The sequence below is a fragment of the Calliphora vicina genome, chromosome 1 (genome assembly GCF_958450345.1).
Source record: "Calliphora vicina chromosome 1, idCalVici1.1, whole genome shotgun sequence".
Lineage (NCBI taxonomy): Eukaryota > Metazoa > Arthropoda > Insecta > Diptera > Calliphoridae > Calliphora > Calliphora vicina.
In genome coordinates, this window is record NC_088780.1 from 71148436 (window position 1) to 71173821 (window position 25386).

At 33.2% G+C, this 25386-nt stretch overlaps 1 protein-coding gene across 1 annotated transcript in view; it reads left to right on the plus strand.

Annotated features, from left to right (window-relative positions):
- LOC135949979 (myosin-I heavy chain-like) overlaps window positions 1-25386 on the plus strand; it is a 361957-nt gene that overhangs the window by 103683 nt on the left and 232888 nt on the right. The window contains exon 5 of the mRNA XM_065499455.1: window positions 3251-3395. Within this exon, the coding sequence (XP_065355527.1) occupies window positions 3251-3395 (145 nt within the window). The remainder of the gene's footprint in view (window positions 1-3250; window positions 3396-25386) is intronic.

A 25386-nucleotide genomic window follows, 5' to 3' on the forward strand; every position in this document is an offset into this window, starting at 1 on the left:
TTTCCTCCGTGCTGCGAGCCCAGGTACCGTCAGCTTTCCTTAAAGGGCTTTGCCCCTCTACCGGTGGCTTGATATTTTTCATTGCCTTCCAAAGGGAATAATTTGTGTGTTTGGTATTTGTTAAACTTTGAATGTAATTTCTATTTCTGCGATCCTCTTCTAATTGAAGGGTTTTTTTCAGATTTTTACTAGCAGCAGACAGCCTCTGCTTTGCAGCAGGTGATCTATTTTGTTGCCATTCTCTTCTGAGTTTTCTCTTTTCTAAAAGAAGTCGTTCAATATCTGAGTTTGAAATGTGCATATAATTTTTAGGAAATATTTGACTCTTTGAATGATTTAGAGCCGATACAATTAATGACGTAAAGTCATTGACACTTTTATCTACATCTTCCTCACACTGAATACAAAGATCTGTGTTGACCAGGGGACACAATATCCAGGCCATTTTTGCGATCAACTAATGCTTTATAAAGCTGTCTACCTCTGGGATTCATTAGTCGAGAGCCCCAGTAAAAGTGTGTCAGACGGCATGTATTGCTTGTGTATTTGGACATGTATTCGACACATATGGAATTCCATGTGTATGTCAAAATTCACTTTATACATACGATTCATAATTTCCACGTTCAAACGTACATATGTAATTGCATGTGACATAACCTCTATTAGTTTATATGTTTGTTGTTTTTAACAATATATTTATTTAAAACATTTTTTGTCCCAATACATGGCACAAAACACAAGCAATACATGCCGTCTGACCCCCCTTTAAGTGTGTTTGGCATTATAGTCGCCACATGCCAGAAAGCGACCTCCTAGCGTGCTAAAGAATTCTTCAAACTTCTCCTTGGTCATTGAAAAGCGTGGTGTGCAATAGATCGCGCTTATATTTAAATCTCCAGCAAAGCTTTCCAGATGAATGGATGTTGCCTGCATATAGTCTTTTGAGAATTCATCTAGGGGATAATGTTTTAAACGATTTCTAATTAAAATACCAGTGCCACCATGTGACTTACCATCAGGATGATTTGTATAGTAGAATGTATAGCCCGAAATATAAAAGTTATACCTATTGGTAAGATGAGTTTCCGAAACCAATAGCACGTCGATGTTTTTATTCAGCATGAAGTGGGATACCTCTGATTTGTGTTGGTTTAAACCATTTCCAGTAACGTAGTCTCAAATAGCTCATTTTTTGTTAAGAGGATTTGTATCATTTGGTTCTGCGCTCTTAAAAGCTCTTGTATTGTGTTTTGCATGGATGACATAAAGTTTGTCATATTTTGATTAAGAGATGTAATATTCTGGGTAAGCGCATTCATAAGTGCTTCCAACCCTTAAATAAAAATAAAAGAAATAGTAAAATGTCATAAAATATTTAAAGACGTTTTTCTCGAAACGACTTTTTTTTGAATTATGACGTTGTTGCAGAAAATGAGCTATGTGTGAGTTTTTTAGGGTTTTAGTGAGATCTTCTGAAATAATTCTTTTCTTTAGATTTAATAAAAGTTTTCGTGGAATATGTTGGAGAAATCAAAAGCATGATAAAGAATACTCCTTTTTGTATTGTTTTAGATTTTGGTTAATTTAATAGTTTCGTTTAGTTATGATAAAACTAATTTCAAAAAAAAGTTTCGTCTATACATGTAAATACTAACAAAGTTTCAAATACATGTGAGTTAAATATGCCAGTTGTTATACATACTCACTAATCATGTTTATTGATTGTTCAAAAAATATCTAATTTTAATTTGAAATTTGTATTTGAATTGAAACGGAAAAGTAAATACAAAAAATTTTTTAAAGTGCAAAAAAAAGGAATTTCGGTTAATCGACACAAATTAATCGGTTTATTTGTTATTTGAAAATCGACAATTTCAAATTATTCGAACAGTTAACCGTCCAAAATTAATCGGTTAACCGATTAACGGTTAATCGATTGAATACCCTAATACTTACATATCTAAGCATACCTGGTAGTACTGGTGATTTCAATGTACTTATCTTTTTTTTTTGGTATATATTGATATATATTTATTGTGGTTTGTTGGTATATATTTATTGTGGTTTGTTTAGTGTTAAAAACATTCAAACTCTCACTATTCTTTGTTAGTGGATCACAAGCTTGTTTAATAACAGTATATGTCTGTGTTTTTAAAACTGGTATAATTGTTGTTGTATTTAAATTTTTCATATTTTCTTTTATGCTTTGTTCTAAACATAAATTGGTTGGTGATATTGTTTGTGTATTATTTTGTTCGTGTAATTGTATCACGGGGGAACAAGAGCGAGCTCTCTCAGCTGGTTTCGCGGTTAAATAATTTTTGTTGTAGCTGGGGTCATTTATTTTTTTGTTTTGATCACTCTCCACGTTAAGAAATATGTAGGCATTTCTGCCGTTCACACTGAGCCTCCTCTCATCATGAGAATTTATGTGCTCTTTTAAAACAAACAAAAGGAATTAACACTTTTTATTTTATTTTTTTAAGCCAGTTGTTTTTCTTTTTTTTTAACAAAATTGCTTTTGCAAATTTTTATATTTATCACTAGACACAAATATAATTTCACTGCGTCCAATCGCTAATTTTTTAAATTTTTATTTGCTAAAAAACAATAAAATCGCGGAGCGAATAAAATGCACGTCTGTTTGTAGAGAAAACAAACGTCTGTTTGTAAACAACCATGAATACAAAATTTTAATAATTATTAGATATAAGATTTGAACCACTTATTGTTAGTTCATTAAATAATGAAGATACAATAAATAAATGATGAAAAAAAAAACATATTACATATTCATTGATCCACATTTATTCCGAGCTATATTGTTTTGTTTAGATAAGTTAATTTTTGGTATTACAAAAAAAATTTCAAGTCAATATCTCAATTAGATTCAAAAATATGCCACTTTCTCCTTGGCTACGCCCACGACAATTTTTATTCCAATTTTTGATCAGACCAGCCGTTTAGAAATGCCAGATTTATTTCCAAAAAATTTCGATTCTGCCCACTGTGCATACGTACATGTTATTATTTTAAGGTGTGGAAATAAATACATTTTTCAAAAATACATACAGCCCAATTTTTTCCAGGGAGTTTTTCCTTTTACTATTTTTCCTATTCAAATTCAAAGTTAAAAATAAGAAAAGGGAAAAAACTGCCGGGGAATTTATTTTTTGATAATTTTATAAATTAATTTTCTTTTTAATATTGTAATTGTTTTTAATTAAATTATTTTTATCTATTCCAGTCGGTAGTTATATCTGGAGAATCTGGTGCTGGAAAAACGGAAACTACAAAATTCATTCTTCAATATCTATGTGCAGTAACTTCTAACGTTTCAACATGGATTCAGCAACAAATTTTGGAAGCAAATACAATTTTAGAAGCTTTTGGTAAGTTCCGCTTGCATTGGCACTATTTTGTAAAATCAAAGAATGAAATAAAACACAAATTGAAAAAATTAAATCGATTGACCCAAACAAATGTTTGTACCCATCGAAAATTGAAGTTTGTTATGTTTTACATAACATAAGTCTACCTATCTTATAAATATACATGAAATATATAAATACAAAAATTATTGAAATTGTTCCAAAAGATAATGAAACAAACCCTATTCATACCCATACATTTTGTATACTCTCCAGCACAAACATTGGCGAATGGTGGTATTTATAAGCTTGTACTGTCCTATTTTTGAACTTTATGATATTCCATTTACTGTTTATTTTTTATTTATTTAATGTCCGTCTGTCTCTCGTCCATCGCTCATGTCCACAAATATTGGTTCAGTAGTAAAAACATTATGAACCAAAACTTGAAACAACATCGAAAGAATGTGTGTGAAGTTAGCTCCGTTTTTTAACATTACTTATGTTAATGTGTAAACTACACTGAAAGAAAAACGCTTCGTAACCACAATGAAACTTTTACGTTAACCTGTTTACGTTAATGCAACGAAAAGTTTCGTTAATGATATGAAATTCTACGTTATATTTACGAAAATTACGTTAATATTACGTTTCAGGCAAAATGAGTACTTTTTGGCATTTCGTAGTGTCATTGATGCTACGAAACTTTTTACGTTAATATTACGTAAAACTTTAACGTGAGATTGAATGTATAAATTGAATAATAAATGTGTCCCAAATTAATTGTTTGATATAAAAAAGGTTTAATTTTCAAATCCTAATGGTTTTTGTGTAAATATAGTAATATTTGTAAGAAATACAGCACCCCTTAAAAATTTAATGAAATATTTACGTAGTAATAATGAATTTTTTTGTTTTCCATTTTTTTGGATTAAATATTGAAAAAATAAAAAAAAATATATAAAATAAAATTATATACATATACAGGAATCGAATTAATGTAGTTTTGAATATTTAAATGGCTTAGTTCTTTTTATTTTGCAAATATGACAAATTGTCATTAATGAGACGAAAAACGCCACAAATTATGTCATTTTACATTAATTTTTTAAACAAGTTTTTTAACAATCACATAATTATGACGAACGTTTAATGAAACCATGTCATTAAATTAATGAAGTTGTAATCCATGTAATGTAATGTGTTATTGCATTTCTTTGCAAACAAATCATAACGGGACTTTATGGCAAACATATTTTTAATGACAATTTGTAGTAAATACAATGATTTCATCATTCATTTAACGTAATGCGTAATTCAATAAACAAGCTTATGAAGAATATTTAATGAAACCATGTCATTAAATTAATGTAACTTATCATATTGTTACATAATGTGTCATTCCATTTTTTTTACTAACAAATCATAACGCGACTTTATAACAGAAATACTTTTAAAGACAATTTATAGTAAATACAATGATTTTATCATTAATTTAATGTAATGTGTCATTCAATAAAAAAAAAAATAGTAAGTATTTAATTTAATAATAGTAAATACAACGATTCGGTTATCAATAAAACGTTATAACATATCTCGTACTCAAAGACTGTAAGGTTAACAGAGCTGCATTATTTTCAGCTCATTTAACATTTTATGATTTAAAACCAAAATAAAATGGTTTTACCATTTTAAGGTTAACAGAGCTGCATTATTTTCAGCTCATTTAACATTTTATGATTTAAAACCAAAATAAAATGGTTTTACCGATCATTCAGTTTAAATATATAATAACAAATTTTTTAAAAATTAAATAAAAAAAATAAATATTTATGTATGAACTATCGTTGATATCTTTGCTTTTAGCGTATTTTTGGACCACATACATGAGAGACACATGAACATGAAAAAAATTAAAAAAATCTAAATTGTCGTAGAACTAGTCGTAATAGGACGGAAAGGGTTGATTTCGGATAAACATATATATTTTATACTCAGAATTTATTTCATATTAATTTAAAAATAGTGAAATTCCACATTTTGTTAAAAGGGCAGATGGAAATTTGGAAAAAATGGTTAAATTATGAAATTGTGTTCGATATAGTCTTAATACGGTGGAAAGTCACCACTTTTAAGAGTTCAGAACTGTTTAGCTTATATTCAGAATTTATTTCAGATCGGAGTAATTTGACTTTTATTACAGCGAAATTTTACATTTTGTTAAAACGGACACATGGAAATTTGGAAAAATGGGTAAATTTTGGAATTGTGCTCGATCTACTCCTAATAGGGTAGAAAGCCATAATTTCAGAGAGTTCAGAACTGTTTAGATTATATTCAGAATTTATTTCAGATCGGAGGTATATCATTTTCCAAATAGTGAAATTTTACATTTTGTTAAAAGAGGCACATGGAAATTTTGAAAAAAATGGTTAAATTTTGGAACTGTGCTCGATCTACTCCTAATAGGGTGGAAAGCCATCGGTTCAGAGAGTTCAGAACTGTTTAGCTTATATTCAGAATTTATTTCAGATCGGAGCAATTTGACTTTATATATAGTGAAATAGTGAAATTTCACATTTTGTAAAAAGGGCCACATGAAAATTTTGAAAAAATGGGTCAATTTTGGAATTAGTCCAATGGACTAGAAAGCCATCACTTCAGACAGTTCAAAACTATTTTGCTTATATTCAGAATTTGTTTCAGATCGGAGTAATTTGACTTTTAAATTAGTGAAATTTAGAATTTTGTTAAAAGGGGCACTTGGAAATTTTAAAAAAATGGTTAAATTTTTTGGTGGCTTTCCGTATTAAGACTAGATCGAACACAATTCCATAATTTAACCCATTTTTCCAAATTTCCATTTGCCCTTTTAACAAAATGTGAAATTTCACTATTTTTAAATTAATATGAAATAAATTCTGAATATAAAATATATATATATATGTATATCTGAAATCAAGCCTTTCCGCCCTATTACGACTAGTTCTACTACAATTTAGAATTTTTTAAGTTTTTTCATGTTCATGTGTCTCTCATGTATCTGGTCCAAAAATACGCTAAAAGCAAAGATATCAACAATAGTTCATAATAAATATTTATTTTTTTTATTTAATTTTTAAAAAATTTGTTATAATATGTATAATTAAACTGATTGATAGGTAAAACCATTTTATTTTGGTTTTAAATCATAAAATGTTAAATGAGCTGAAAATAATGCAGCTCTATTAACCTTACAGTCTTTGAGTACGAGGTATGTTAGTTTACACATTAACATAGGTAATGTTAAAAAACGGAGCTAACTGTCGGAGCTAACTTCACACACATTCGAAAGAATTAAATGTTTTTTTCCAAAACAATTTCGTATATTCCCAGCAAAAACTACTTATATGTATATAATGTTATTTAATATACAAGTTTTATTTTAGGATATAAAAATAATAAAAATAAAAGAACTATAAAAAACTAAACTTAAGAACATTTAAACACTAAAAAAATACGTAAAAAATATTGTTACGAAATTGTACTTGAATTCAAATATAACGATTTTAAGGGCTGATTTAAAAGTAGCATAATGCTTTCAAATGACAGTACTGTAATAGCAAACAGTAACATATCTGTGGCCATTATTAAATAAAAGCTTTTAGTTGATTTGATCGTAAGTTGGCAACGCTGTATTCGAATATTCAGTTAAATAACATTGTAGAAAGTACACCACAGATGGCGTATGTATTAGTAAGATTAGAGTTGTGTAGCTCATGAATGACCTAGTTCAATTGAACTATTCACTAAATTGAGCGAAGTGAATCATTCATCACACTGAGCGTTTTCAACTGAGCGGTTTTGTTTTATGCTCATGTTTCTTTCAGTACTCATGAAAGAGCTGCACAAGCACATTCATTTGTCATCTTCAATGTTTCACATGTTTCACTTTACTCGTCAATTCTGTAACATTCTTTCGCTCAGTGACATTGAAAGGTGAGTGAGTATTGTGTCCAAGAAAAATGTAAGTTTGTTATGTATGTATATGATCGTATGCTGCCGCGTATATATTTTTGCTTTGATATGATACAACGTTTGTATGAACTATTTCAAGAATTATTAGAGTTATTCAAATTGTTTTCATGAAGGAATTTTTATATGTGTGCTATTGAATGAGTGTGAATTTATTTATGGTATGGTGATGTTGAATGAAATAAAGAAAGAGTATTGCTACAGTTTGTAAGTATATTTCATAAAATAATAATGAAAAAGGGAAATACATAATTGTTATTTTTAATATAATAATTGTAATTGAAAGTATGTAATTAGTAAAAAAAATACTATTTCAAAAATATATTAGTGGCATTATATCTACCAAAAAACATAATTAAAAAAATACAAAGTACTGATATTCTTAATTAAATTATCAATATTATTTCAATCACTTATTTTTAGAAAACATATATCTTATGCACTTTTTTACTATACTGCTACATCAACAGAACATTTGTCAGCTGCCATGAGCGACCTATCGTGGGTTTTTCGCTGTTTTTTGGAATGACAGTTATACGTTATTTTTTATTTCGTAAAACAATAAATTCTTATTCCTTAAATTCAGAAATTCTATTTATATATTGTTAGATCATAAAATAATTAAGTTAATGTTGAAAATATTTGTATACAAATTGTATCACAAAACTATTTATCTTATATATAAGTTGTAAAAATCAGGTAAAAAATATATATTTTGCCAATTGATAACTAACATTATGTTGCAACAATATTCATTTTGGTTTAGTTATTGTCACATTTTTAATTTGGATCACAATTATCAGATCATCAAAATATTTTTCCTTTTTCAAATTCCAGTTAATATCTTGAGTTTTTTGGTAATTTTATTATTTTGTGTCAAAAGACTGAGTGTTTTTGCAACTAACAACAGAATTTATTGATTTAATTCACTACAAGCAATTCTCAAAATGAAATGGTCATTATACAACATACTGAGCTAATGAGCTAAAAGAGCGACCTAGTTCATTTCAGTGAGCTGAGCTGAAAAGAGCTGTCACTTCACTGAGCTAATAAACCCAACTCTAAGTTTTTTTTTTTTTTTTCATCATTTATTTATTGTATCTTCATTTTTTAATGAACTAACAATAAGTGGTTCAAATCTTATATCTAATATTATTATTTAATTAGTCCAGCCAGTGCCGGACGAACAAATTTTTATGTTCATGGTTGTTTTGGTTAAATTGGCATTCTTCCTTCTAGATTAGGTCTGCTGTGTCCCTCCTTCTTAATCGAGTGTGGCCACGGTTATCTAATATGTTGCGGGCCAGCGGGTTTGGGTGAACTTCAAGTTTTTTTTAAATATTTTTGTACGGTTTTCGAGATTTCAGTTTTTACAATGGGCACGTTTAGATCTTTGTGTATATTCGCGTTTTTGATATACCAGGGGGCAACTGTGATCATTCTTAGAAACTTGTTTTGGCGTCTTTGGATCTTTTATACATTTGACGCTGAGGCCGTGCCCCATAACTGTATGCCGTAACACCATATCGGTTTTATGATCATGTTATAAAGTAGAAGTTTACAATCTAAACTAAGCGTGGAGTTTCTGCCAATAAGCCAATTAATTTGAATTGATTTCAATTTCATTTGAGTCAACTTTGCATCTATATGACTTTTCCATGTAAGGCTACGATCGAGATGTATTCCGAGGTATTTCACTTCCGATTGTTGAATTATTGTTTGGTTATTGATATGAATAGGGGGCATGATTCTCTACGCAATGTAAATGTAATGTGTGTACATTTTTGCCTTGATCTGGTTTGGCTCTGTGCGAGAAGCCGAGCAATCGGATTTGGGTGTGATTACAGTTTCAGTATATATTTATCGCGGACTTTCTTAAACTCATCCTTCACTAGTGGCACTTCCAAGTCCCTGTGGATGTTTTCATTTCTTATGTACCAAGGTGCACCCGTCATGGTCCTAAGAATTTTCGACTGGGCCCTCTGTATAAGCTCAATACTGGAATTACTGGCCGTTCCCCACAATTGGATTCCATATGTCCAAATTGGTTTTAAAATGATTTTATACATTAACCAGTGAAGGCTAGATGCTTTTTACTTCATGTGAAGTCTCTTGGTTTCTATATGACGTCGCCAAGTAAGTCTTCTATCTAAGTGAATACCAAGGTATGTAACATAATCGGACTGAGGTATATTAACATTGTTAAGTGTGACAGGTGGACAGCATCCCCTCCTCAGTGTGAACGTAACATGTTTGCTTTTTAACTCATTTACACGTATTCTCCATTTGTTCAACCATGTTTCCACACATCTTAAGTAGCCATCTAGTATACTAGATGCTATATATAGGTTTTCATGCGAGCTAATAATTGCGGTGTCATCAGCAAATGTAGAAATAGTCAATTCATCGCTCGTAGGCAAATCAGACGTGTAAATCAAATAGAGGGTAGGCCCAAGAACACTTCCTTGTGGTACTCCTGCTCCAATCCTATATTCTCTTGTCACGTAATCATTGTACTTAACTGTAAATATACGGTAGATAAGATTTCAATAATTTATGAGTAGATGGTGACAGCAAACATTTTATTTTATATACCAGGCCTTTGTGCTATACTTTGTCGAAGGCTTAAGCGACATCCAAAAATATTGCTGAACAATATTTCTTTAATTCAAGGATTTTCTTATCTCTCCGGTTATACGATTAACTTGTTCGATTGTTCGGTGGCGTTCCCGGAAACCAAATTGATGAACTGGGATTATATTTTTCTCATTTAAAAATGGTATGATTTTCTTTTGGAACACTTTTTCGAACACTTTCGACAAGAAAGGAAGCAAGCTTATTGGTCTATAGGAGGATGGTACGGTCAAGTCCTTACCTAGCTTTGGTATCATTATTATCTAAGAAGTTTTCCAATTTGTCGGAAAAACTCCATGTTTAAAGATCGCATTAAATATTGTAGACAGCACAATTATTGCCACACTCGGTAGGTTTTTAATCATAGTAGATGTAACAGAATCATTTCCAGGTGATTTTATTAATATTATATTATCCTTGATTACTTCGTTAATGTCTTCTGGGCTTATATCTAATATGTCATCATTAGATAATGTTGACACAGGTTCAAAAACAGTTGTTGGCGAGTTTGGTTGAAAGACTGTACTTAAGTGATCGGCAAATATTTTAGCCTTTTCCTCCGTGCTGTGAGCCCAGGTACCGTCAGCTTTCCTTAAAGGGCTTTGCCCCTCTACCGGTGGCTTGATATTTTTCGTTGCCTTCCAAAGGGAAAAATTTGTGTGTTTGGTATTTGTTAAACTTTGAATGTAATTTCTATTTCTGCGATCCTCTTCTAATTGAAGGGCTTTTTTCAGATTTTTACTAGCAGCAGACAGCCTCTGCTTTGCGGCAGGTGATCTATTTTGTTGCCATTCTCTTCTGAGTTTTCTCTTTTCTAAAAGAAGTCGTTCAATATCTGAGTTGGAAATGTGCATATCAGTTTTAGGAAATATTTGACTCTTTGAATGATTTAGAGCCGATACAATTAATGACGTAAAGTCATTGACACTTTTATCTACATCTTCCTCACACTGAATGCAAAGATCTGTGTGGATATGACTGCTTATATATTTTTTATATTTAAGCCAATTTGTTTTAAAGTAATATGTTTCAGTATGAAATTTTGCAATGTTAGTCCTCCCGTAATAAGATACTATAATTGGGGAATGATCAGAAGATAAATCATGTGACATTTCTGTAGATATTGAATTTCGATTAATATTTTTTTTTAATGCAAAGTCTATGAGATCAGGAATTTTTTAGGATCAGCAGGCCAGTATGTTGGTTGTCCAGGGGACACAATATCCAGGACATTTTTGCGATCAACTAATGCTTTATAAAGCTGTCTACCTCTGGGATTCATTAGTCGAGAGCCCCAGTAAGTGTGTTTGGCATTATAGTCGCCACATGCCAGAAAGCGACCTCCTAGCGTGCTAAAGAATTCTTCAAACTTCTCCTTGGTCATTGAAAAGCGTGGTGGGCAATGGATCGCGCTTATATATATAAATCTCCAGCAAAGCTTTCCAGATGAATGGATGTTGCCTGCATATAGTCTTTTGAGAATTCATCTAGGGGATAATGTTTTAAACGATTTCTAATTAAAATACCAGTCCACCATGTGCCTTACCATCAGGATGATTTGTACAGTAGAATGTATAACCCGAAATATAAAAGTTATACCTATTGGTAAGATGAGTTTCCGAAACCAATAGCACGTCGATGTTTTTATTCAGCATGAAGATTTGTGTTGGTTTAAACCATTTGCATTCCAGAAACAAGTCTCAAATAACTCATTAAGAGGATTTGTATCATTTGGTTCTGCGCTCTTAAAAGCTCTTGTATTGTGTTTTGCATGGATGACATAAAGTTTGTCATATTTTGATTAAGAGAGGTAATATTCTGGGTAAGCGCATGCATAAGTGCTTCCAACCCTCCCGTATTTTGGGGAACACCAGGTTGCTGGCAATCCGTTCTCAAAACATTGACATAAGAACCTGCTACATTCTTAGGCTGATCAATTTGAGTGGATTGTGAATTTAATTGTGTTGAGGCTGCTTGTTTGTTCAATAGCGGAACTTCAGAATTGACTGGTGGATAGGTGTTTTCAAATTTGTAGGCTGGTACTTCAGATGTTTTCCCTCTAATTAGCTTTTGCCTCTCTCTTAATCTGTTCAATAACTCCTTATAAACTGGGCAGCCGCGGTAGTTGGCTGAATGATCGCCACCACAGTTACCACATTTTCTTCTGAGACCATTCTTTAGGATATCACTTTGTGATGCCACACACACTGTTCGCAAGGTACAATAATTTTAGTATGTCCAAACTCTTGACAATTGCCACATTGAACAGGAGGCCATTAAGAGGCTTCTCAATGGTTATTCTACGATTTAACAGATATCGTGTTGAGTAAATTGGGTGAGTTTTATTTCCCCTCAATTTATTTTTTTCTGGCTCCAACTCGACTCTAAACATTGGCTGAGGAATTCTATCTTTGTTAAATATATTAACTGCAGCTCTTATTTCGTAGCCCAATTCTTGCAGGGCCTCCTTGATATCATTAGTCTCACCACTGGACTCTATCCCTTTAATGACAACTGTCATTTTGGTATTGAGAGATTTTTCTATAAAAATCCTCAGTGTATACGACTATTTTCGTCTCTTGCACACCGCCTTTTCTTATTGGAACAATATGTAAATTATTTTTTCCAATGAGTTAAACAAATGTTTTGACCAAATTATTCGAGCTGGGCTCACGCAGATATATTGGTGGTGGCTTTAATGATTTCTTTTCGTAAGCACCATCTTTTATACTTTTATTATTATCCTCGCTCAAGAGTGCGAAACGATTGCCTATCAAGGGATTATCAACTATCTTCTGTTTCTTGACAGACGTTCCATTATTTTGGGGACTTAGATTTCTTTTATTAATACTTACATATCTAAGTATACCTGGTAGTACTGCTGATTTCAATGTACTTATCTTTTTTTTTGGTATAGCGCCCTTCAGTGTACCATCATTATTTATTGTGGTTTGTTTAGTGTTAAAAACATTCAAACTCTCACTATTCTTTGTTAGTGGATCACAAGCTTGTTTATTAACATGGTGTGGTATAGTTGTTGTTGTATTTAAATTTTTCATATTTTCTTTTATGCTTTGTTCTAAACATAAATTGGTTGGTGATATTGTTTGTGTATTATTTTGTTCGTGTAATTGTATCACGGGGAACAAGAGCGTGCTCTCTCAGCTGGTTTGGCGGTTAAATAATTTTTGTTGTAGCTGGGGTCATTTATTTTTTTGTTTGATCACTCTCCCCGTTAATAAATATGTAGGCATTTCTGCCGTTCATACTGAGCCTCCCTCATCATGAGAATTCATGTGCTCTTTTAAAACAAACAAAATGAATTAACACTTTTTATTTTTTTAAACCAGTTGTTTTTCTTTTTTTTTAAACAAAATTGCTTTTGCAAATTTTTATATTTATCACTAGACACAAATATAATTTCAAAGCGTCCAATCGCTAATTTTTAAAATTTTTATTTGCACTAAAAAACAATAAAATTTTAATAAAATCGCGGAGCGAATAAAATGCACGTCTGTTTGTAGAGAAAACAAACTAACAACAGAATTAATTGATTGACTCTAAGTAAGATCTAGAATATTCGAATTTTGACAGTTAAAGAACAATCTAGAGTGCAGATGGCAGTGTTATAAATAGTGGCACAGGTTGCAGTCGTGAGTCAGTTTATCAGAGACGCTTTTCGAATAAACATCAACTGAGTGCCTTAAAGTGTGTTGTGTTTTTCAAGTAAATTCGTGTACATTATAAATTGTGTCTGTATTTCTGCGAATTTTCAAACGTGTATAAAAAACATTGAGTGACTATTTAATCCTGTTGTTGTACATTTGAATAAAGAAAGAGTTGTTACCATTTTCAAACTACTAAACGGCTTTTATTTGCAATCAAAAGTATCCGGTTTTATCCACAATGTTTGCTGCTATGATGGAGAAATTTAATGAAGTTCAAGAAACTTCTAGAGTCAACAACGAGAAACTTGACGACAATGAGAAACTTCGTTCTGAGGTTAAACCTGAAGTCAAAACAATTTCCAAAACAATTTCGTATATTCCCAGCAAAAACTACTTATATGTATATAATATTATTTAATATACAAGTTTTATTTTCGGATATAAAAATAATAAAAATAAAAGAACTATAAAAAACTAAACTTAAGAACATTTAAACACTAAAAAAATACGTAAAAAATACTGTTACGAAATTGTACTTGAATTCAAATATAACGATTTTAAGGGCTGATTTAAAAGTAGCATAATGCTTTCAAATGACAGTACTGTAATAGCAAACAGTAACATATCTGTGGCCATTATTAAATAAAAGCTTTTAGTTGATTTGATCGTAAGTTGGCAACGCTGTATTCGAATTCGAATATTCAGATAAAGAACATTGTAGAAAGTACACCACAGATGGCGTATGTATTAGTAAGATTAGAGTTGTGTAGCTCATGAATGACCTAGTTCAATTGAACTATTCACTCAACTGAGCGAAGTGAATCATTCATCACACTGAGCGTTTTCAGCTCAGCACTGAGCGTTTTCAACTGAGCGGTTTTGTTTTATGCTCATGTTTCTTTCAGTACTCATGAAAGAGCTGCACAAGCACATTCATTTGTCATCTTCAATGTTTCACATGTTTCACTTTACTCGTCAATTCTGTAACATTCTTTCGCTCAGTGACATTGAAAGGTGAGTGAGTATTGTGTCCAAGAAAAATGTAAGTTTGTTATGTATGTATATGATCGTATGCTGCCGCGTATATATTTTTGCTTTGATATGATACAACGTTTGTATGAACTATTTCAAGAATTATTAGAGTTATTCAAATTGTTTTCATGAAGGAATTTTTATATGTGTGCTATTGAATGAGTGTGAATTTATTTATGGTATGGTGATGTTGAATGAAATAAAGAAGAGTATTGCTACAGTTTGTAAGTATATTTCATAAAATAATAATGAAAAAGGGAAATATATAATTGTTATTTTTAATATAATAATTGTAATTGAAAGTATGTAATTAGTAAAAAAATACTATTTCAAAAATATATTAGTGGGATTATATCTACCAAAAAACATAATTAAAAAATACAAAGTACTGATATTCTTAATTAAATTAGCAATATTATTTCAATCACTTATTTTTAGAAAACATATATCTTATGCACTTTTTTACTATACTGCTACATCAACAGAACATTTGTCAGCTGCCATGAGCGACCTATCGTGGGTTTTTCGCTGTTTTTTGGAATGACAGTTATACGTTATTTTTTATTTCGTAAAACAATAAATTCTTATTCCTTAAATTCAGAAATTCTATTTATATATTGTTAGATCATAAAATAATTAAGTTAATGTTGAAAATATTTGTATACAAATTGTATCACAAAACTATTTATCTTATATATAAGTTGTAAAAATCAGGTAAAAAATATATATTTTGCCAATTGATAACTAACATTATGTTGCAACAATATTCATTTTGGTTTAGTTATTGTCACATTTTTAATTTGGATCACAATTATCAGATCATCAAAATATTTTTCCTTTTTCAAATTCCAGTTAATATCTTGAGTTTTTTGGTAATTTTATTATTTTGTGTCAAAAGACTGAGTGTTTTTACAACTAACAACAGAATTTATTGATTTAATTCACTACAAGCAATTCTCAAAATGAAATGGTCATTATACAACATACTGAGCTAATGAGCTAAAAGAGCGACCTAGTTCATTTCAGTGAGCTGAGCTGAAAAGAGCTGTCACTTCACTGAGCTAATAAACCCAACTCTAAGTTTTTTTTTTTTTTTTCATCATTTATTTATTGTATCTTCATTTTTTAATGAACTAACAATAAGTGGTTCAAATCTTATATCTAATATTATTATTTAATTAGTCCAGCCAGTGCCGGACGAAAAAATGTTTATGTTCATGGTTGTTTTGGTTAAATTGGCATTCTTCCTTCTAGATTAGGTCTGCTGTGTCCCTCCTTCTTAATCGAGTGTGGCCACGGTTATCTAATATGTTGCGGGCCAGCGGGTTTGGGTGAACTTCAAGTTTTTTTTAAATATTTTTGTACGGTTTTCGAGATTTCAGTTTTTACAATGGGCACGTTTAGATCTTTGTGTATATTCGAGTTTTTGATATACCAGGGGGCAACTGTGATCATTCTTAGAAACTTGTTTTGGCGTCTTTGGATCTTTTCTACATTTGACGCTGAGGCCGTGCCCCATAACTGTATGCCTAACACCATATCGGTTTTATGATCATGTTATAAAGTAGAAGTTTACAATCTAAACTAAGCGTGGAGTTTCTGCCAATAAGCCAATTAATTTGAATTGATTTCAATTTCATTTGAGTCAACTTTGCATCTATATGACTTTTCCATGTAAGGCTACGATCGAGATGTATTCCGAGGTATTTCACTTCCGATTGTTGAATTATTGTTTGGTTATTGATATGAATAGGGGGCATGATTCTCTACGCAATGTAAATGTAATGTGTGTACATTTTTGCTCGTTGACTTTAATTTTCCATTGTTTTAACCATTTTTCTAATTCAAATATGTGGTTTTGTAAGTAACGAGACGCTTCTTGAGGGTTTTCATGAATGCTTAGAATAGCAGTATCATCAGCAAATGTTGATGTATGAGTGCGATTGTTAGTTGGCATATCAGACGAATACATCAAATATAAAAAAGGTCCCAGGGGGACTCCAGCTTCAATGGGTTGTGCAGTACTTAAAAAGTTTCCCTCTTTAACCTTAAATGTTCGACCAGTTAAATAGCTTTCCAACAGCTTATGTGTGTTTGCCGGTAAATTTCGACTCAATTTGTATATTAATCCAGCATGCCATACCTTATCAAACGCTTGAGAGATGTCGATGAAGAGTGCAGAACAGTATTTCTTTTCTTCAAACGCTTTTCTCACCATATTTACAAGTCTATGGGTTTGTTCGATAGTACTGTGTTTTCTTCTAAATCCAAATTGATGATTCGGAATACAATTGTTTTCAGTTAACATCGGGTACAACTTGTTCATAAGTATCTTCTCAAATAGCTTTGATATATTAGACAATAGGCTGATGGGTCTGTATGATTCTACTTTTGTGTGATCTTTTCCCGGCTTGGGTATCATGGTAACTAATGAAACCTTCCATTCTGGAGGATAATATTCAAGTCGTAATATAGCATTAAAAATAAAAAGAATTGTTTTTATTGCTATCAGGGGTAGCTCCATAAGCATCTTGTTGCTGATCTTGTCCATACCAGGCGCTTTCTTGGGTTTTAAATCAGCAATAGCATTTTCGATCTCTCGAATCTCAAAACGTAGGCTGCTCCAAAATAGGGTGCAACAGGTGGCAACTCAATTGCTTCGTTTGATGTGTTCGGTGTAAATACTTTTTTTAAATGATTAACAAACAGATTCCCTTTTTCAGTATCATTTCTTGCCCAACCACCACTTGAATTTCGCAAGGGGGACTTACATATAACGGGTCTTTTAAAATTTTTTGTTGCTCGCCATAATGAGTAATACGATTACGGGGTTGCGTCCAGGCTTTCTAAATATTTATTGAATGATTCCATTTTTCGAAATTCCAAGAGCTTTTTAAGTCTTTTTATACAATCTTTAAGCTTCGATTTTAGTTGGGGGGATCTGTGCAATTGCCACTCTCTTCGAAATCTTCTTTTTTCATTTAAGAGCCGTTCGACATCTGCAGAATTAATTCTATTATATCTGAATTGTCGGGGGGTTTGGGTAGCATGTTGAGCAGCCAGTCTGAGATTTTTATCGAAATTGATAAGAGAGTGATCGATGTTTTCTGGTGTTCTTAGCGGTATGTTTTCCGAGCAATGTGTACTGAGGTATTTTTTATATTTGAGCCAATTTATTCTTGTGCCTGCCATCGCTAAATTACCAGTCGGGGATACAATTTCTAGGGGGCTCAATAAAGTAATAATAGTGGGTGAGTGATCTGAAGATAGTTCCAGCGAGGATTCAATTTGAATCACTTCTCTAGGGATATTTTTCATCACGCTAAAATCAATAACATCCGGTATTTTTCGTGGGTCAGTAGGCCAGTAAGTAGGTTGGCCGCTCGAAAGCACATGCAAACCCATTTTAGAAATTGAGTCGAACAAAACACGACCTTTAGGGGTAATCAGTCGTGATCCCCAGAATGTGTGCTTAGCATTATAATCGCCAGCAGCCAGGAAACGGGGGCCTAGTTATTTAAAAAATCTATTATATTGACTTTCTGTAATTGAGAATCTTGGGGGTGAGTATATCGATGAAATCACTAAGTTTCGATGAAAATCTTCAAGACAGATTGTAGTAGCTTGAAGATAGTCTTCGCAAAAATCACACATTAAGTAGTGTTTTATTCGAGCTTTTATTAAAATTGCCGAGCCTCCGCATGCTCTACCTCTGGGATCTTTGGTGTCATATATTACATATACATTTATTCGAAAGGAACTTCTGGACGTCAAATGAGTTTCAGAAACCAGCATTACATCAATTTGTTGGTTTCTTAAAAAATATTCGAGTTCGTTTTTGTGTTGGCGTATGCCGTTTGCATTCCAAAAACATATTCTTAGGCAGTTCATGGTTTGTTAAGCACAGCCTGCAATAACATTGATTGCATCTTAAGCATTTCTTGCATCATGTTACTCATTGAGTTTGTAAAGTTATTTACCGATTGCACAAGAGTTTCTATTGTAGATTCTAGTCGGGTAAAATTGAAAATTGGCGTTTGCTCTCTTACCTCTGGGTTCATATTTTCGGTTTGGAGTTGACGGACTTGCGGCTGAGTTTGGTTGTTTCTAAGTACATTTGCATATGTTACTTTGTTGTCATATGTCTGTTGCAACGGGGGGTAGTTCAAATAGATGTTATTTAATGGCTGAGCGGGGAAAATCTTTGGTTTCTGGCTTTGTGATTTTTTAACAATTGAGTAGACAGGACAACCCCTGTAGTTTGATGTGTGGTTACCTCCGCAATTGCTGCATTTTTTTATTTTAGGATCATCTTTAGATTTGTTACATTGGGATGTGTTATGCAACTCCCCGCAAATGACACATACTGGTGGCAATTTGCAATATGCCTTGGTGTGTCCATATTCTTGGCAATTCATACATTGGACGGGGCCAAATCGTTTGTGTGGTTCTTCTACCGTAATTTTACGATGCAATAAGTACTTCAGGTTATATATGGGATGTGTTTAATTTTTTTTCAGGTTTATGTCACCGGGTTCAAGTTCAACACGGAAGAGTGGTTGGGGTATTTTTTTTCGCGATTTCTAATATTTATCACATTTTTTGTCTTATAGCCTTTATCTTCTAAGCTTTGCTTTATTTCGAGTGGTTCAACATTACATTCAATACCCTTTATTACAGCTTGTAGACCCTTGCTTCCTTTCAGCTGATAAGTGTAAAAACTTTTCTTTTGAGTTTCAAAATATGTTACAACCTTTCTATAATCGTTTTCACTATTGACCTGTATTTTAGTTTCATGAATCGTGCCTTTCTTGATTGGGATTACGTAAAAAGAGTTCTCTCCTATTAATGAGATCAGGCTCTGAACCAGTGGATTCGAATTATTTTCTCTCAAGTAAATGGGGGGTGGTTTTGTAGAATGGATTTTATTTACTGGTTCATTAGTTTCACATTCCAGAATAGAAAAACGATTTTCATTGTTTAGTCTATGAGGTTCACTATCCTTATATAATTTGGCCAAGGGTGCCGCTTTCGAGGACTTGGGACTTCGTGCCCGTTTTAATACTGTAATATACCGGTCCATTCCAACCTGTATTTGGGATTTATTATCATTATTTAATGGTTGACTAATCTTGGGTACAGCGCCGCTTAATGGGTTAATTTTATTTGTAGTTAGTGTGGTGGATTTCGTATCTGAAGCTAATATAGCTAGCATACTTTCAGGCATAGATAAAATATTTTTATTTTCTGATTGAATTGAATTTTCTTTTGTTTGACAATCATTAGTTGTTGTCAATGTTAACAGGTTTGGCGGTTAAAAACAAGTTGTCATCTATTCTTCTGTTTGTTTTGTTTATATTTTTTTCGTCTACATTAACTGTAACGTATGTATTTCTGCCGTTTACACTTAACCTTCGCTCACTGTTTTCGTTGAAGAGACTCATTTAAGAGTATTTGTAATTACTTCGTTAACACTCTTGATCTTTATTTAATAGTCAATGCACAAAAAAGGTTCAAAAAAAGAAAAAAATATAAAGAATTTTTTTTTACTTATTTGTCTTTTAGTTGTTGTTTTGATTTTTTTATTTAATAATATTATTAAAATAAAAGCGTCCTTTCGCGTAAATAATAAACAGGTGATATTTATATTTATTTCCCGATAGATACATTAAAATAACGAGTTAATTCGGAGTAAAAATAAACACGTCCGAACTGAACTAGAACAGATGGCAGTGTTATAAATAGTGGCAGAGGTTGCAGTCGTGCGTCAGTTTATCAGAGATGCTTTTCGAATAAACATCAACTGAGTGCCTTAAAGTGTATTGTGTTTTTCAAGTAAATTCGTGTACATTATAAATTGTGTCTGTATTTCTGCGAACTTTCAAACGTGTATGAAAACATTGAGTGACTATTTAATTCTGTTGTTGTTGTACATTTGAATAAATAAAGAGTTGTTACCATTTTCAAACTACCAAACGGCTTTTATTTGCAATCAAAAGTATCCGGTTTATTTAAATTATAAAAATCAGATCTGTTTCGCTTCCAAGAAACAACCAGCCGTCAAATCATCAATCGTCACAATAATCACCTTTAAACTAAAACGAGCTAGCACTATGGGGCAAGAGCTAGCTCCCACATCTGAGTGCCCCACAATCTCCATATCAGTAATGCAGCAGAAAAATAGCAATCTTACGGCTAGTGGATACATCAACCGTCAGAAGCACATTTTTACTATAGACACAGGAGCGTCGCAGTCCATCGTCAAGCCCGATTTAGTCAAAAACACAATTGAACCATTACGTGGGGTAAGTCTGCGCACAGCTACTGGGGAGCCAGCCACTGTCTATGGTAAAGTAAATGTGAAAGTAACCATTGTCAATGTTAGTGTCAATCATGTATTTATTGTTGCCGATATTGTGGATATGAGACAAAAAGTTATGATTTGGCGAAATGTGGAAATACCCCTTGACGTCGGATATGAAAATAGGTAAGAAAGCTAGTTACCGTCGAGCATCAGAGACTACCACCACAGTCAGAAACTTTAGTATGGGCCTGTATGGAGATAGATTGTGAGGACAACAGTTTAGAACCAGCAGAAATAAAAAGTGATCTTATAACAGCAAAAGCCCTCGTTAAACCCTGCAACAACAAAATAGTTCCTGTAAGAGTGCTTAACCTGTCCAGCTCTGAAAAAGTCGTTAAGCCAAATTCCGAAATAGGTCGATGCACTTCAGCAGAGGCAGTAATCAATTGCGAGAAAAATACGGAACATGCCAATAAATCTACCAAAGAACACGAGCTACTAGCGGAATATGTGGGGAAATGGGTAGGAGGATTAGCGCCGTCAGACAGCTTCTGAAGAAACATACCTCGGTCTTCGCCTTAAAAAGTCAAAGCCAAGGTAGAACGGCAATTGTAAAGCATCAAATAAATACTGGCGAAGCGAGGCCCATAAAGCAGGCGCCCGGAAGTATTCCTCTAGCAAAACGAAGTGATGTGAAGGAGCTGGTTAACGAAATGGAGCGGGATGGAGTAATCGAACCATCTTCAAGTCCTTGTAGCTCGCCTGTTGTGTTAGTTAAAAAGAAAGACGGCAGCACTACATTTTGCGTCGATTATAAAAAGCGATACCAAGAAAGACAGCTACCCGCTACCAAGAATTGGCGACACCCTGGACGCATTAGCTGGTACATAATGGTTCTCCACATTGGACTTGCAAAGTGGTTATTGGCAGGTAGAGATTGCAGAAAAAGACAAAGAGAAAACTGCGTTTAGTGCTAGTGATGGATTATGGCAGTTTAATGTGATGCCCTTTGGACTCTGCAATGCTCCAGCCACATTCGAGCATTTAATGGAACATGTGTTGAAAGGACTTCACTGGAAGACATGCTTGGTATACCTCGATGACATAATTGTCATGGGGAAGTGTTTCGATGAACACTTGAAAAACCTTGAAGAAGTCCTTAAACGAATAGCTGCGGCTGAACTAAAACTTAGCGTAAAGAAATGTGCATTGTTCCAGAAAGAAGTTAAGTATTTAGGGCATCGCGTAACAGCAGACGGCATATCAACAGATGAGGATAAAATATGAGACGTAAAGGACTGGCCTCGTCCGAGAAATCTTCACGAATTGCGCAGTTTTCTAGGCCTTTGCACGTACTACCGACGATTTGTACCGAATTTTGCCAGTGTTGCCGCAAGCCTACATGAGCTAACGCAGAAGTCGCGAGCGTTCCTGTGAAGTGAATCTCAAGAACAGGCATTCCTTCAGTTAAAGGAATTGTTGTGTACAGCTCCAATTTTTGGCATATCCCAGGGGCGAAGTTTGTGCTAGACAGCGATGCGAGTGGATACGGAATAGGCGGTGTGCTTTCGCAGGTGATCAACGGGACGGAAAAGGTCATAGGCTACTACAGCCGAATACTTTCCAAGCCTGAGAGAAATTACTGCGTAACGCGACGTGAACTCCTGGCATTATTGGAGTCTGTGAAGCATTTCCACAAGTATTTGTGTGGTCAGCACTTCCAACTGAGAACCGATCATTCTGCCCTCAGGTGGTTGTTGCAATTTAAACAACCTGAAGGGCAACTGGCTTGTTGGATTTAGCGGCATCAGAGCTATGACTTTAGCATCGAACACCGGAAGGGTTTGAAACACGGCAATGCAGACGCGCTCTCAAGACGGCCTTGCAACCTGGAATGCAAGCATTGTGCAAAAGCCGAGAGAAAGGAATGTGTCATTGACGTTCGACTAATGCATATAGAGTCCAGTGCAGATTGGTCTGCATTGCAGAGAAATGACCCCAAACTATCAAAAAATAATATCGGCAAAAGAAGAAGGCAGAAGGCCAGCCCGCAATGAAATATCGGCCGAAAGTCTACCGCATATGGGAAAGTGCTGACGGTAAGACAGTGACAAATCTGATTGTTGTACCATCTCTAAAATAAACGAAGTAATGAAAGAGTTTCATGACGGTACCAGTGGTGGTCATCTTGGTGTGACAAAAACCTTAGAGAAGCTAAAACAACGTTTTTATTGGGTGGGTTGTCAAAAGCAGTAGCCGATTGGGTAGCCAATTGTCCACAATGCATAGCAGCGAAGGGCCCAGTAAGAAGAAGTCGTGGACAACTTCAGCAGTATAACTCAGGTGCGCCATTCGAGCGGATTGCGATGGATGTAGCAGGCCCTTTCCTTATCAGTGATGCTGGAAACCGTTACGTTCTAGTGGTTATGGATTATTTCAGCAAATGGCCAGAGGTATATGCAATACTCAATCAGGAAGCTAAAACGTTTATAAGCGTATTTCTGAACAACTGGGTGTGTCACTATGGTGTTCCACTGGAGTTGCACTCGGATCAGGGTAGAAATTTTGAATCCGCCGTATTCAAGGAAATGTGCGATTTATACGGAATAAGAAAAACCAGAACAACGCCACTGCATCCTCAATCTAATGGCATGGTCGAAAGATTCAATCGCACCCTGGAGGAATATTTAAGAAAAGTGGTCAGTGCACACCAGAAGGACTGGGATGAACACATACCAAAATTTCTATTGGCATACAGGATTGAGATCGAAAAAACCTTAACACACGTTTTTCATTAAAACTTTTAACCCAAGTATTATTTGATTTTTTTTTCATTTGTTGTTAATCTGATTAAAATGAATGATGAGAAAAAAGTGAGTACAAAAATTATTAAATATTTTCAACAAAACCCAACTTGGGTACAAAAAGTTGGCCAAACAATCAAAGGTCTGCCGTCAAACTGATTCCAATGTTATTAAACAGTAGCGGGAGATCTTGTCCGTTGATAGAAAACCTTGTTCAGGTAGAAGGAATGGTACACATGATGTTTCTAAAGCATAGAGAGCATTTTCAAAAAAGTCCCAACACATCCGGTAGGAAAGCAGTACGGTTAGCTCAGTACTTGGACTATTTGGTACGAAAAGTTAAAGCTAATGCAGGTTTAAAAACATACAAGTCTCAAAATGTTCCTGACAGGAACTTTGCTAAAAATTTAGAAGCCAAAGACAGAGCACGGAAATTGAAGTCAAATTTTATTTAAAAAAATATACCTGCTTCATATTGGATAACGAAACGTATGTTCTGGAAAATTTTTCGCAGTACATATTTTTATGTTGCTGATGCTCGAGGGAATGTTGTAGAAAGGTTTAGGACCCAAAAGCAGAAAATGTTCCTAAAAAGATTTTGGTATGGCAAGCAATATGTATGTAGTTGCGGCGAAAGAAGCCAAACATTTGTTACAAATGACTCTATAAATACCGAAATTCAATGAACTTTTTCCAAAAAGGCTATTTTCATTCATAAGACTTCTTAATGTGTCCACTTATTTTTGGTCTGATTTGGCATTAGGGTAGCCAGCCAGCTTTGGAATTCGGAAAAAAGGTACACCCAGATCAAAAAACCAGTACAATTAAAAAAAAACAGTACGCTTTTACAAAAACATAACAATTTATTAAGTTCATAACATTTTAAGGTATTAATTAAAAAAACAATTAAAAAATGAGATCATAACAATAATTATGATTATTTTTTTTTTTTAAATCTACATAATTATCTGCTATTTCAAAAATAAATATTAAAATAGTTTTACATATTTTTACTAGTAAAAATCCTCTAAAGAGAGTCAACTCAAATTTTTTCCGTCTTCCGTTTTCAAAAAATTTTAAAATCCATTACAATTATATCAGTAGTTTGTTTTTATAATTAATTTACTTCTCAAGTTTTCAATCAATAGTTTCTCCAAAATAAAAACATTAGACCGAAAATCCTTTCAATGGCGGCATTTCAAAAGGAAAATTGAAAAAATAAAATTGCTATTTTTTCAAAATTAGGAAAACTACCATTGTTTAAAAAGTCTTTCTATTTTTGGTCAATAGTTTTTTCTGTTTTTAGGAGATTTATATATAAATATTTTTAATTGAGCACAATTTAAAATCTTCAGTAAAATCTTGAGGGTATTATGGTTTGTGCAGATGTGTGTAACGCCCAAAAATATTGGTCTAACACCCACCTTAAAGTATACCGATCGACTTAGACTTTCTGAGTCGATTAAACGATGTCCGTCCGTCTGGCTGTCCATATAAACCTTGTGCGCATATAATTTTTACGGCCCAAGGACGAAGCCTATTGAAACTGGCTGAAA